Below are 16,254 nucleotides of genomic sequence, written 5' to 3' on the forward strand. Positions count from 1 at the left end.
TGAAACGCAAATATAGATATTTTTTTTATTATATTCATTACAGATACATCCATGGTGTAGTTATTAAATCTAAATGATCACCAATCCCAGCTGGTATTGGAGCAACGTGGTGTCTTATCAGGATCCAGAATCTCTTCATATAAATTATCTATCTTTCTTCTGACATTAAACATGTACGTGTTGTATATGACTTCTAAGAATTCTTTGCTATCCGAATTATTTACAGACCGTGTTAACTGCGTAGGCAGCATACAATCGTAATGTTTTTTCGTCACTATATTGACAGAAGTTTCTTTCTTATCGTGAAGCCTCTGACACACAAAACACTCAAATTCATGAATTACTTTACTGAGACTTGTTTGATATGGTCTTATAGTTAATTCATCGATTAGTTTCTGATTTGTAATATCACCTAGAGTTTTGTGCTTAAGATACTCTTCATACGCAGTATCGTTCTGTAGAAGATAGTGTAGGTGTTGGCTGAGTAGTTCAGGCGTAGCAAAATCTTCTACAAGGATAGCTGACTTGTTGTTAGGTAGCCAGTCTCTAACCAAAGGTGAACCGTAATATATGGGTACGACTCCTATTTCTATAGCACGCCAGAGCTTTTCCGTCATGTAATCACTACAAATCCCATTCTCTATTGCAATGATAAATTTATACCTTGCCATAAATATTAGCAGTTCCTGACCATACAGGTGATCTATGTACGTTTTAAAGTGTAAATACATTCTATGTAAAGGTAAATCTTTGTTATGAAGGCAAATGCCATAGGAGTCCACTTGGATGTATTTCATAAGATCAGTTACAAATTCATCTCTGCCACTAGAAGCTATGCAGTTTGATTGCAAAAATATGACGGGAGCTATTTCAGCGAGGAAAGTGTTCTTTTTTCCCGTTTCAACAAAGTACAGTGTAGAAGTTATAGATTCTATTCCTCTAAGTGCCATCAATGGCAAGGGTACGTCACTATGTCTGCTAAAAGTGGCTGAGAGGTTAAACAAATTCAATGCTTTCTCCAACACAAACATCAATCTCGTCTTTGGCGATTCGTCTTGAAGCAATCCCCAGATAGTTTTAGGATCCCTTGGTAGTGGAAACCTATTCATGTCCGCACCATAAAATAAATATGCTTCTGGGTTATCGGGTTGCGTTTGTCGACGGAAAACATCGCAAACGAAATTACGAGATTTGTTGTAACAACTTATATTTCGATTCAGGGATATCCACCAGACGTTAGTGGTATACCAGACTATTACTGGATTTTTTACATGTTTCTCGAGGGAATCATTCTTACTATTGGATGTATTATGCTCAACATTATAATCATTTGCATACAACCATATTATTACAACTAGAAAAATTGTAGCAGATAGAAATGCTGCAATAATTTCTTGTATTTTCATATTGTTGTTTAATGTAATTCTATAGCTTTTTTGTTTTCTTGTTTCTTGGCACCTTATTTCTTGTGGTCCATGTTTGTTCAATTTTGGAGAAGGTTTTTTAAATTCACAAAATTCTAGTTTCATCATCATTTTTGTTGATCCTGGGGTTGAAATTATCGTTCTTAATAATAAATAATTAATTTGACTATTTTTAATTAATAACAATGCTAAAGATTCTTTCAAAACTTATTATTGTATTCTATGATTCTACACAGAGGAAATTGAACCTATTATTTACCTACCTTATTCTTATTTTTCGTTAACAAACTGCAGGGATTTAAATATAGCCTTGCTCGCGATTGATAAACTTATTAATAATCCCAATCCAACGAAATCAGAAGATACCGTATGCAGTGCAAGAAGCTGAATCCATTGGTATAATAATAGCTAAAAGAAGCAGATACTGGTTGACACCGTAGTGATTACGTTCTCTTTGGTTGACACAACCAGAGACATTTTTTGTTTGGTTAAAGCCCCGAGAAGGAGTGGGCAAAGGAACATAGCCATACAGCCTGGTCATAAGAAAATTATTCAACTCGGCTGTCCGCCAGAGAGTATTACACTAGTGTTCTGTAGGTACACGTGTCCGCAACATTTCTCTCTTTAAAAACATAGTTTATTACACAGTGAAAAATCCATTACCGCTAATGTCTTAATAGAATGATTTCTTTCCATTTCTAGTCGTTATTACCTTCTAACTAAGATGAGATGCATAAAAGGAGCCTTACTATGTACGATGTACAATCTCAGTACAATCAGTTTGGATTGGACTATAAAGGCACAAAATCCCATCAACGAAGAAGAAAAAATATTTTTAACCAACATTTTTTATAAAGGAAAGCATTATTTATTGTACAACTATTTATTTATAAAAAGCACTTCATCCAAGTTTTCGAAACGGACCCTACCACCATACTCATAGATTAAACATAGAATAAGGAATAATACTATGTATAGAACCGCAGCTTTCCGTTTGTAACAGAACGCACCACAATAATCGTCGCGGATGGAGTCATCTAGTTTATTTTCAATAAACTTTAATGTACATCAATAATGTGTTCAATTATTTGTCTAAAAGTTAGTACTTAACAGTAACTAAAAGGTTTGGCTATGGGGTGAAATATTTTTTTCGACATTTATTTATTATTTTCGTCTTTTTGAATTTATATTTTTATTATTATAATATTCTTTTATTTTTAGACTTTAGACAGGGAAAAACCATAATTGGAACTTGAGAAACATGTAGACTTTGTTTTACCTTTAGGTTTCATAATTTCATAGACCTACAAACAAAAGGAATTCAATGGTCTCAGCTTGCCCTGGTGGGGGGTAGGCGTGAGTTTATGTATGTGTGTATGTATGCACAAACCTATATGGAAGTGATAATGATATTCTAGTGATTATACCATTATGTGTGTCTGTGCCCTGCAGTGGGACATATATATGCTGTTTATGTTTATGTATACCATTATGAAACTACTTATTTCTTAATTTGAATCTAATGTTTTCTATAAGCCAACTATTTTTATTAACTTACAAATTTAACGCCATCTATTAGGGAATAGATTTGGATAAGTGCGTCTACTCGTACATAGATGGGGTGAGAAAAGGACTGACATTTGTGAAAAGCAGATATTCATTTCTAGGCAGCTTGATAGCTAGAAGTCATTGTAGTACCATGGCTTGCCAATAGATGGAGCTGTACGATATCAATAAAAATAATCAACCAGGGTATTATTAATGAAACATACTATTGTTCTCCAAAACTGCTTTATTTAATATTGATGCGCATAATTAACAAAGTACCTTTGATGTGATAAACAGTAGTGTGCTTGTAGGCTTAAATCTTTCATCTTGCTAAATCTGTCCGTCATTCACATTTGTTTTCCTATAATTTTCTTTAATATTCTGCAACTGATTCCAGGTTTGGAGTAGGTATCTGTCCCTCCTGAATCTTTGGACGATTCTGAAAGTAATTAATAACTGAAATTAGGGGTAAATTTTATGTAAGAGCACAATCACTGTCTAGTACCTACTAAGACGATGACTTGCATTTACTTATTGTTTCTACAGGTATTATTTATGACTCACAGGATTCTAATAAACGAATAAAAACATGTGAACACAATAGAAGTAGGATTCATTCTTATTCTCAAAACAATATGAAGGGAGATCAAATCTCATCATGAAAGCCAGTTTTAACCGAAACCGTTTTGCTAATAACTTTATATTTTATTTATCAGTCCAGAAATTATTGGTTGATTTCATGTCTGGTAGGTATGTAATTTACTAATTATTATATTACTCATCAATAAAACAATGTTGTTAGTGACTGAGCATGTGTAGGAATCTAAGGAATATTTGAAAAATTTCATCTGTTAATATCTCATTAAATCCTAAACAGATTCAAATAATTCTTGTAGTCCTGATAAGAACTATCTCCCCACACATGGAGTTAGGTAATAAAATTTAGTGTGATTGCAGTTTGATAGTTGAAATTATCGTAACAAAAAATTGGAATAAATGGTTGAAACAGTGACTTTTTGCACTACGAATTTCTCTATAAAATACTTAACGAATACAAAAGGTATTTATTAATTTCTTACCTGGTGAGTGAATATTTTATAGGATACATTATAAACATCGTCAAGAAGTCTTCAATCTTACTAATTATTGTAGCTAAAACCCGTACGTTGCATCTTATTTTGTCTTCCTTCCATTATGATTCCCACTATTCTGTAGTCATATTAAACACGATCTGAAAGGTTTCATAATTATATTTAACACAAAAAGTACACTAATTGTCCAAACAATACAAACCACACTACTTGATTCAACTGTTTTGTTTAACTGTGAGAACGAATGAAGGATATGTTCAGTTTACGTCACAGGAATACATAGATTATAAAAAGGTATACGAAATTTTAGAGTTTGTTAATTAGGATTCGTAATAGGGTTGTTATTTTGAAAGAATATGTACGAATTTATGGAATAAAATTATTTAAAATACAAAAATAGACATTAGGATAGTTTGAATTTTCGCGGGAGTAGCAAGCACCAAAAGGGTGTCGATGTAAAAATATATGAATGAAGGGTTTTGAGCTGGTATATTTTACAAAATTGAAAATAATAGCTATATTACGTAGTATTTCTTGTTGAAATTGATTTATAAAGCATACGAAGTTCGTACCTATCGTTTAAAATATTATTCTAATTTTTTAGAACTGTAATTCGTGAAAATTGAAAAAATCATGGAAAAAAAAGTAAAACTAAAATAATGCCAAGTGTGAATCGCATTATTTTGAGGGGTTCCGTGCCTACAATTGAAAGAACATTTAGTGAACAAAAACATGAACGTGAGTTGATCGTGAATTTTATATTGCTAGTATGTTGTCGTTGTTAATGACAAGTCAAAACATGCATTGGTGGATCGGGTTTGTAGAGTGGGGGATCTTTTTAAATATTTGATTTATTGTGTTTCTTTGAATTTGTAGTTGTGATGGCAATGGAGATGCATTGTTTTTGAAAGTTTCAGCTACCTAATTGTCACAGTTTAAGAGATATAGAGGAATTTAGGTATTATTCATGGTTTTTGTCTCCAAAAACGGAACCGTTTTTGGATTGTTGACAAGGTGTTGTATTGTACGCGTTTTAGACCCTAAAATAGAACAATCTAGAAGTCACGCCACTTTCGCGTACACAGAGAAACAGCCAATAAGGTTGAGGAGCTTGGTTTGTGTAGATTATGTAAATTACAGATGTGTGCGAGGAACGTCAGGCAAATGGTCGAGCGAGTGTTTGGCTTTTTAGAAATTCTACAAAATTGGATATATTTTTTATCTAAAATTCTGCAGTTTTGATTTGATAAATTAAATAGAATTTGATTAAATAAATAACATCATTAGTATTATAGTCTACTTAAGAATAAAAATAAAATTAAATGAATATTTTTATGTCAATAGGAAGTATGAGATTTTCAATAAATACCTCGATTGTCAATGTCGGGTAAATGTCATTTGGATGTTTTTGAGGCGCTAGTGGTAGCAATATCGCGATTGCCTGATAGATGAGAGGGAGCATAACGGGTATAAAAGGGGTTTTGCAAGATTTTTTGGGGAACTTCGTTGAGGACTTCGCTCGGAGCAAGAACAGCAGGTGGTGCTGCCGGTTTTAGAAAATTCAAGTCTGACTAGAGTTTCTGTAAATCGGTAGGGATCCGTTCTGCTGGATTACCAGCTGTCGCGGCTTTTGAGAGCTCCGTAGCTCAGGATTACAGTGCGCGATTGCTATTTTGACAAATTATGTAAATTTGCTCTTTAATCAGCTATCCGAACCTTCCGTGGTGTAGCTGGTCGTCTACCGCGCTAGAATAGGGATTAGAATTAGTTTCCGTGCGTAGATTACGTGAAATATGTAGGTTTTGTCCGACAAAAGTCCGCGGAGTGCGCTGTAGGGACCTTATTAGGTTTAAAATAGGAAGTGTGGTGTACTAATTACCTTTTTCTTACAGGCATCGTTGGAAACAGGTCTGAGATCATCAGATCTCAGACGACAGGTACAATTTTACGCTAAAGATAGGGCCCGATAGGAGTAGGATGTGTCAAAAGTGTGTAGGGAAGCTTGCGAACGTAGGGATCATGTGCTGCTTGTGATTGTTTACCTTTGTTTGTGTTTTGTTATTATTTTTGTTATTTTATGTAGTTTATGTATGTCTATCTATTTAACTTTTTGACTGACACTTTACTGACGCGTAGGGAATGACTGCTTGCGATATATTCTGACTGGACTTTATTTTTCTTATTGGTTATGTTTGGACTGTGTGTCAATGTTTACAATGAAAATTGTACATATTGCCGCATAGACTGAACAAAAATGTTCTTCTTGTAGTTCTGTATGTTGCGATTCACATTTCGAGGTAATATAATTATTGCCTGGAGATGGGGAGATCAGTATGCAGAATGAGGTATCCTTGTTTTAGAGGTAACCTCATGGATTTAGATTTTTACTTTATATTGTGAACCTAGACTGTTGGTCCAGGTTGGATTGTAATCTTGCTGTGTTTTATTGTAGTTAGAATTCCCCTGAGGATTCTATTCGAAAACCAATCTGAAGTTACACAGGGTGAACCTTTATGGTTTACGGCCTGCTACCTCACTGTGTCAATGTAGAATAATTGTAGGAACAGTTGTTGTTACCACTGTAACATGGTTCTGGATTGTTCTATAGTGGTGCTTTGGGAGATACAGCTATCTACAGGAGTGGGGCGGTGAGATATTATTATCCATGACCTTCTTTCTGATATTGGGACAGGATGACCATCCGCCAATATGAGATGAAGCTAGATAATCAGTATCGAGCCAGCGCTGCGACTTGGATAGTCAGGTTGGATTGCCTCCTCCTGATGAGCGGTTGTGCGTGGCGATGCTTTCGAGTATGAAGACTCTAGCCGATGCCATATAATCAGTATTGTATGGTATGGGTCAACTTTGTCCTCTTGTGTTATAATGTAAATTTATTATGACCCACTCTGGACCTATCAGTTTATTGTGGCTTATTAAGTCATGTAAATAATACAATTAATTGCTAATTTGAATTGAATTATAAAAGTCTGGATACCATGAGATGAAGGTAATGGTATTGATAATGGCTTTTGAATAAACTTATATACTCTGGATCTGTGTTGTTATTTCACCTATGTGACTTAACATGACTTATTATATACTTACTTACTTGTATTGTCCGGGCCTGCCTGGCTTGATTACACTGATATACAAACCAATTCAACACAATTTATTTGTGTTATTTTACTATTCATCTACCTAATAATACCTTAATGTCACTGCTGCTAGTTTGTGACATACCTAACTTTACAACCTATACCTTGTCCAGAGGTTTACCTGGCCTGATTTCACTATGCAATTTGTTTGCTTACTAACATGCAATATTATTGCAATAATGCACTTATGCATAACAATTACATCCAGTTTGACTGCATATATTCTTGTGATTCATGGTTGGTATCATATTCATGACCATCCATCTCACACTCATACTTATTCCTATGGCTGGTGTTATTGCAATGCCGCTGAAGCCATAGTAGGGACGTTAGGGACATTTTTGCTTAGTATTCTTGGGGTCAATCCAGTTCGGTAGTCTCTGCTTCTGTTGATCCTCTTGCACTGTGGTGTATTGGGGGGAGGACAGTGATGAGTAGCTGCATATTGGCTTCCGGTTGCTAAGTCGCTCATTCGTTTTGTTAGGGACCTTTTGCTTAGTATATTTGGGGTCAATCCAGTTCGGTAGTCACTGCTTCTGTTGATCCTCTTGCACTGTGGTGTATTGGGGGGAGGACAGTGATGAGTAGCTGCATATTGGCTTCCGGTTGCTAAGTCGCTCACATACTTACCTTTTTGCGCCATGGCTATGGTGCTAGCTATGCATCACAATGAGTTGTGTTGTTAGATTGGATGTAAATCTGTCTAACTTAAATAATTTTATTACATATGTGAAATTGGTGTTGGGAAGCTCTTCCCTTTACCTACCAATTATTTACCTAATGTTCCTGATATGTCACATTTTTGTGCTTATCATTCCATAAAAAACCTATATGTTTCTTTCGGAGAGGGGCCTAAATCAGGGTAGGGCCTCATTCGCCGGTGAGCGTGGTCGGGGCTCGAAACGGCACCCTATACTATTACATTGTTGTTATGGGATTCAAATCCTTTTCCTGTGTTCCTAGATCTTTTACAATAATAAAATCTAATCCCTAACCATATTTTAAATAACTAACTTATTTCTTACCTTCTTGTAAGTCTCACTTGTTTAATTATAAGCTTTAATCAGTGTCATTAAGTTTAGGTTTGCTTGGCGTTGACTTGACTGTTTTTAAATTATAAATACTTATAATATCTCACATCCCATTGCCCTATTACTTAGATAATTTCTTGTCTTTCTCACTTACCATAGTGACATAATTATAACCTATTTGTATTGTTATTAAGTATATATGTAGTACATTAATTTAGTATTATTCTTTATTTACATGCCCTCAATAACATGCATTCATATCTGACTCAGCTACCTTCATATAAAAGAATTTGAGTTACTACAAAACACAACATAAGGTCCTACCTTTATACTAGACGATCACAACAATAATAATGGCCAATTTAATCACTTAGTTTGACTATAACCCAGGGTCGAATCCTGGTCAGTTTAGTCGTGGATTGAGTGTGTGGGGTTAATAAGTATTATATGTAAGGGGGGGTCGTTACACGTTCCCCACCAGCGGCTGAGCTAGTTTTACCTTAACCCCCAAGGCGTGTGACAAAATGTAAATTAAATAACATACTTCTTGTTCTGCATCAAATTATTCTTCAGCAATAATTACTAGTTTATTTTATGACTCAGAGTGATATCATTATCCTCACCTTCGTGGTATACCAGACTAAACAGCGATAGGATATCTTGAGGAATTCGTCACTGAATCGTTGTGAACTACGTATAATGGATCTTCTTTATTATAAGTATTCAGAAACCAAAACACGTATAAAACTATAATGCCCAAAGACGTAACGATTGCGACTACTTGTTGGAAAACTTGGCTGTATTCAAAAGGTCTCCATCTTCTGCGATCTGTTAATATTCTAGAATCATTTGAAGGATCCATGTAAATTCTTTGTTTTGAGAACCGTTAGCGATTTTCTGTAAAATTATTAGGTTATACTGTCTTAAATTCCTAGGATAAGTTTAATAGCAATCTCTATGAATTGATATGCTTGAAAAGTATAAAAAACGAGTAGCCAATAGCTACAAAAATCTATAACCTGGTTTACGACCCTCATTATGATACTTAATAGGTTAAGTAATTGTTTATGATATTCCTTCTAACTTTCACTTCCATTCAACTTAATTCTACTTATAAAACTCGCCTTATTGCCTATTTTTTTTCTTATAGCTTCTCTAATGTTATTTCCCGTTGGAATTTAATCCCACCGGTAATCTTGGTGAATGACCTTTGGTAAATGACAGAATGACATCTTTTTAAAATGCATAGACCTCGCATCGTTTTCGCATGTTTTTAAACTCTACGATATAGGAATGTTTTAAGAATTTATAGGTTCATTAAAATAACTATTTGGTGAATCTGAATATTGTTTTGCCGAATAAATATTTTTTTCTGTCTTTCCTTATCTATAGTAAGTAACATACACATGCTATATTACATATTACGTCAATGTTTCTTACCATACTCGTAGTTATTGATAGCTACACCTTTCTGAGAGCCCTCAGCATCCCATTTGTCCGGTAATGTAGTTAATGCCATCTGAGGCAAACCAACATAAAGTCCCGTCAAAAAGAGACCTTTTGCTAACTTTGAATTTATTTATTTATAAATTACATTTATTTATTAACAGGAGCCAGAAATTAAAAAGGTCTGTAGCGACATTTTTCCTTGAGTATTTACCAGGTATCGAAGAAACACTTAACCGATTAACAATGTTGTGGTTATTCAATTTTTGGATAACTCTGCAGGCGGCTTTAGTATCAAGTAGTTTACTCCATTCGCCGACTCGAGTGTCACAATGAGTGTGTTGGACATAAACCTCATGTTGTTTGGATAGTGCGGATATTTTCAAATATTCAATGCCTTTTAGACACAACCTGAAAACTGTTTAACTTGTACACATTGTTTATTCGTTTTCAGCAGCTGTTGTGACTTATTGTTGTGTCTCGGAGTTAATGGTCAGGTCGAAGGAAACACACCGTGGGAACTGAATCTACTAACCGACCTTCCTCACGGCGCAATTCGATACAGAACTGCATGGATTGCGGATATCGATCAGATTTCGCGCATTTATGGGACATACCAAATGGAATGTTTCGACGATAACGCTGATCTGCTTGATTTTCCAAATGATTTTAATTATTTCAAAGAGCTTGCGTTTATAAACGCTGGATTCGCGACACACACGTGACAACGTACCTATTTATCTCACCATCGTTGCCTGTAAAAAAAACAACAAGCGCCTTTTTGATGCTACATCAAAGCAATTCATCTAGAAAAGCAGTATTGCTATTTGACATTTGTTTGTACTTACTTTTATATGCGCAATTGTCAATTGCAATATTGCTTTTTTTGATGAATTGCTTCGATGTGGCCTTTTTAACTCCCTGATGTGATTGTCTTCCTTAAAACCTCAATTTATTTCAATTCGGGATAAATGGAGACTTACATTTTTACCTGGATTAAAACTAGCGTGTATATTGCGCGGTTTTGTTAAAAAAAATCATATAGGTACGTGTTTGGTTTTTAAAAACGGCGCTCGTGAGGTTATAACTATAAAGTCGTAAGATCGAATGTGCTTTTAAAATCTAAACCTCCATTGTTGTACTGTTGTGTCTGAAGTCGAGGAGAAGGCGACGACATGGATTTCGATGCAAGTCGATTCGATATCAGTCGAACTGCATCGCCGATCTGAAGAAGATTGGTCACACGTCTTTTACGATGTCAAGTAAATGAAATGTGTGTTGGGTAATTGTAACAGCGTCGTTTTATAAACATGCTGTGTGAAATTTGTAAATCGGTTTTATTGTTTCACAAGGTTTTGATGACGGTACAGTTCATTGTTAATTGTTATTTATTTAGTCCATAAAAAGGATGAAGCCGGATTATCGCATCCTAGAAACTAACGAATAAACGGATATTTAACTGATTTCAGATGATAAAACGTAGTATCGACGTCAGGGTGGTTTCCAACGAGTCAATCAGTTACTTTTTCTAAAAGTCAAAACATGAAAATACCTACTATGCAGTTTGTATGAAAAAGCAACCTGTGACGTCATAGAAAACGTGACTAAATGTCGAACTTATTATTACGTTTTTCTTTATTAAAATGCGTACAGTCATGAGCAATTTCATGTACCCACTTTAGAACCCTGTCGCACTATCATATTTGACATTTAATGAGACTTACGGTTTAATTTGTGAAAAAAGTTAATGTGACATGGTTTCAAAGTGTATACATACATATTAGTACTCGTGACCGTACATAAGTTAAATAGAAAAAAGGAAACGTCTTTATTTAGTAATCTGAATTTCTTAATTTATCTTTGATTTCTATGCTAGAGCTACAATGTTTAGTTAATGTATTTTCTGTTTATTATTATTATTCGTATGTCGTGTAGTCGGGCCTACGGAGTCCCGGACTATTGGAAGGCGTGCGTGGGGCAGAAGCCATTATTATTGTTTTAGTATTATTTGACAGATTGTGTATTAGTTTGTTTTTTAAGATGAAATTAAAAGTTAATTAAAAAAAATATCTTTTATTTAGGAAACTACCCAATTACTTAAACAAATTTTCATGATAATAGTCAAACTCGTTCTACGGAAGTAACTATGATGATCAAGTTATTCATGAAAAAAATCTGATATAATTCTAAACATAATATAATAGAACTATTATTTTATACAAAAACACTAGATAGGTAATACTTAATATATGGTCTACGTAGCCAAAACACACCTGAGTATTTCAGGAATGTCAATGTTCTATAACATTCGATTCAATGGCATAACATAATTTTACATGCTATTGTGGGAAAGGATTCTCAACATTTGTGTGTTTTAGCAGATTGCCCAGAATTAGCTAAACATAATGGACATGTTGATTATAGGAGATGTTTTAGTGTACGTCACTTAGGGAAGCTTTTTTCTTGCTTGCACCATTTTTCTTGCTCAATAATATTGCCCCTACACACATCTCCTATAGCAATGCTATGATATAAAGATCACCTTTCTAAAAAATCACATTCTGATGTGACTTCTGTCAACAGAACCTGACAATAGTTTTTTTTGACGTGACTTATTGTAGATTTGCCGCAGATGGCATTAACTACTTGGCCGGACAAATGGGGAGCGCTGAAGGCTCTCACCCGGTACAACGTTTAAGACAACAGGCCTGAGGGTGCCCAGTTGGGCGCGAACCTCGGCTCAGGGCGTCATCTGAGAGGAAGAATATTTGAAAGGACTAATGGACCTCAGTGGGGAAGTTCCCTTCTGGTGACATGTTGCTCTGTACACATCTATAGGTCTTTAGGGACCATGAGTAATAAATATCTTATGTCGGTTATATAAAATGCATCGTCTAGTCATGTATCAACTGCTAATACAATCACGATTGCAACAAAGGTCCGATCGATCCTTGTTACGCTATTATTTCATAACTGAGGAACTTAATCGTCTGTTGAACAATTGTTAATGCAGTAATTATAATCACCCATGCCGGTTGCAGGTAGAATACTATTAACTTTGCCTTAGCATGTGGTTTCCTACTTATGTAACGTTACGGACGATTTTAAAACTAACGTGGGATTTATTGTTACTTGGTAGACATCAATATCGAATGAGTGACTTCTCAGCATCTTATATTTATCTTGATGCAAAGATTGTTTGAAGTAGCATAAACAGCCTATATACGTCCCATTGGCTGGGCACAGGTCTCCCTTCAATCAACCCGAGGGGGTATGGAGCATACTACCACGCTGCTCCTTTTACGGCTAATAGCCGGGACCAACGGCTTAACGTGCCCTCCGAAGCACGGAATCATCTTAACTTTTCGGACAATCAGGTGATTCAAGCCTGACAAGTCCTTACCAAACAAAAGGACAGTTTCACAAAGTGATTTCGACAATGTCCCCATCGGGAATCGAACCCGGACCTCCAGATCGTGAGTCTAACGGTCTAACCACTAGACCACGGAGGCTGTTAAGTTTGAAATATTCAAGCAATAACTGCGTCGAAACAGTATGAGTACAGTCGAGTGAATATTGCATTAAGTACTATTAAAATAAGTCAAGAGCAAAACAGAAAGGAAACACCTACATCGAAAACAAATTTCGTTACAATTTTGATAGAGATTCATTGTATAAAGTAAAATTGAGAGTAATTTCAAATACGAGACAAAAATAGTATTAAAATAAATCCATAAATACAGGTAAATCAGTACTGGAAGAGAAACAAGGTCGAAATAATATCACAGGAGGGACTCTTAATGGTGATTGCTCTAGAGCAATAAGGCCGCCCAAATTGTACTGTATTCATGTGTTATGTCTCATTGTTGAAATTTTAGTTCTGTACAATAAAGTATATTTGATTTGATTTGATTATGCGGTCTCCGAAGCACAGTCTGGAGAAGCAGATCATCGTTGGGCAAATGGATGGCAAACGTGCGCGAGGAAGGGCGCCTACGAGGTGGTCTGACATCGTGAAGAAGACGGTGGGCGGCAGCATACAGAGGGCGGTCCACGCAGCATATAGCCGTACCGAGTGGAAAACCATAACCTGTGGTCGCGATCCTCAGCAGTGAGGGAACGACGAAGAAGAAGAGATGTATCAGAGAAGCATCCCTTCTTGTTCTTCTCGAAGGACGTTATACCCAGGAAACATTATTGCAACGCCATCGCCATAAGAAACGATTTTACAATAATGACTCTTAATCGCCCACTGGGAAGTAAATCGAAAACATACTAACTACTAACGAACGCATTGTATTGCAAAGTTTTTATGAGCTAATAGTGAACACGGAAACATAAGGCGATAAATTAAGGCATCTACCTCAGATGTTCAGAGGTTCTCAAGATGTAAACGAACTCACCACCAGACCACAAACAAAGGAGAAAAGTAAACATCTGGATTGAATTGGTATTTGTAAGAGCATTGCTTGCGAACAAATCGATTCATTCCATTAAGCGAGATGCCGAACAAAGGAAAAGCCAAAGAAAATGAACACGTGCTTGGCGTTTATTCACCGAATTTGTATTTCAAAAAGAAAAATCCACAATTACTTACAACATCTAAAAACAACCTTTCCAATTCAATAGCCAACATTATGAAAATAATGACATAGGTTTTACCTGCACTGTTAGTTTGATAAACACGATTATTGGACATAGAACGGGCTGAAAATTATTTATTTTCGTAATAGACGGTAAACTGATTGTGTATTTCTTGCAAAAGAACAAATAAAACTTTAGTTTAAATTGATATCATAATAAAATGAGCAAAAGTAATAAAAAAATAAACAATTAGGTACCAACTTTCTAAAAAAAGTAACTAGACATAAGACAATGCGCTGGATGACTAGATAAGATTTTGCGATTCGGAAGTGGTAAGTGATTACCGTTTTTGTATTTTTTGTCAGCGGGTGGTCATTTGTACAGAAAAGGATGAATGCAAAGAATCAAGAGCTAGTTAGACCGGAAAAATACGCAAAAGATAAAATGAAATGTGCAGTAAGAGTGATTGTTGTCAAAACAATCGACTGCACTACATGTGCACTGGGTACGTAAGCAGTGGTTTGCTTCGCACTACTCATGGCGAACGAGTCTCGACCTTGACGAACACTACCTTATATACAACTTTTGCATCTTTTTTTCCAAAACTTAATAAAACTCGCAATACAACTCTCATACTTACTAATAACAGGCAAAACATACAGTCACGTCCTACAAGCATCTCTAATTGCTAATTCAATACCTATACTTATCTCTCCAAGAGACTAATCAATAGTTATTAACTCGAACACGTTCTAGTTGCAATTATACTTCTCACAACCCTAGTCTATGAAACCGGGAGATAAACCAGAAGGCGTCGATACATCTATCAACGCTTCTTTCATTTCCATGTCAAAGATAACGGGAAACGGGCATTGAACGGCGCATTATCCTTGCAAGGGCAAAAGGTGGCCCGGCATGATATGATAATTAAGTCTCCGACAAGTGCGGTCGAGGCCGGGAGCCGGGAGAGGTGGCAGCGGCATGCGCACGCCGCACTCAGTGTACAATCGCGCGCCTCGAGTGTTGCGCGCGCGCCGTTCTCTGCAGCTCAACCTCGTGCTGTTATTGATTTGACCGCCTTATCGATACCTTCCGCTGCGTTTAATATCCGCGCAAAATTTCGTAAAGTAATGAGATGTCTTGCGGGTGCACGTGATTATTTGGAGAATTGTATATCGTAAACAACACGTGATGCGGTGGTAGGCAGCAGGCGCCGTCACTCGCAGACCGAGCGGCGCCGCCGCCGATGGACCAGCCCCTGCCTCGGCGTGCAATCAGATAACGTGATGTGACAACGATACGTGTAGTGCTAGTGGAATAGTTTTGTGAAAGTGTGCAGTGAGCGTGAGCGAACAGACGACAGCCGGCGCGGCCGGCGCCTCGCCCCGTCACCATGTTGAACTGCACCGATCTGGAGTGCATCCTACACCACCACCACTACTACGCCCACCTGCATCACATACACCACTTGCAAAATGCGCAGGACTCAGGTAAGTTTATCACGCAAGTTAGCCTGTATGTACAGTGTGAATTTAAAACAACCTACGCTAACGATAAAAATACGTCGAGGTAGGCACAATGAAATATTTTGATTAAAAGCAAACGATGAATGTTAATGATAACAAATGACGCGAGCGCAACGAGAAGGCCTCGGTTGGAATCCTTAACGTAGATACCGCTGGAAACATTTAGTAATATGTTAATGATGATATAAATGTTGTGTTTTTTGTGATGCGAAACGGTCAATATGGTAGTGTCGATCTTGACCTTTGTGAACAATGAAAACATAGATTCGGCACAAATGCCGATGACGATAAATGCAAGGTTCGTTGCGCGATAACTAGCAGGTGTTGGCAGATCACGCAATGTACTCGCACAGGCGGTTGCGAGTTGCGCGCTGTTTTCACTCGGTTCACTTCAACTAGTGATTTTAAAACCTGCCCGACGCGACGACGCGAAATGGACGAAATAT

General features: G+C 36.4%; 3 protein-coding genes across 4 annotated transcripts in view; 1 reads left to right on the plus strand and 2 right to left on the minus strand.

Moving 5' to 3' along the window:
• Nucleotides 1-16,254, minus strand: part of LOC126369646 (probable GH family 25 lysozyme 3) — a 222,776-nt gene that overhangs the window by 21,175 nt on the left and 185,347 nt on the right. The window lies entirely within an intron of this gene.
• LOC126369810 (alpha-(1,3)-fucosyltransferase 10-like) lies at nt 78-1,109 on the minus strand. The gene has a single exon (XM_050014374.1). The coding sequence runs from the start codon at nt 1,107-1,109 to the stop codon at nt 78-80; it is 1,032 nt and encodes a 343-aa protein (XP_049870331.1).
• Nucleotides 15,301-16,254, plus strand: part of LOC126369717 (uncharacterized) — a 259,915-nt gene continuing 258,961 nt past the window's right edge. The window contains exon 1 of the mRNA XM_050014289.1: nt 15,301-15,772. Within this exon, the coding sequence (XP_049870246.1) occupies nt 15,676-15,772 (97 nt within the window). The 5' untranslated portion in view covers nt 15,301-15,675. The remainder of the gene's footprint in view (nt 15,773-16,254) is intronic.

Source organism: Pectinophora gossypiella, chromosome 9 (assembly GCF_024362695.1).
Source record: "Pectinophora gossypiella chromosome 9, ilPecGoss1.1, whole genome shotgun sequence".
NCBI classification, from domain to species: domain Eukaryota; kingdom Metazoa; phylum Arthropoda; class Insecta; order Lepidoptera; family Gelechiidae; genus Pectinophora; species Pectinophora gossypiella.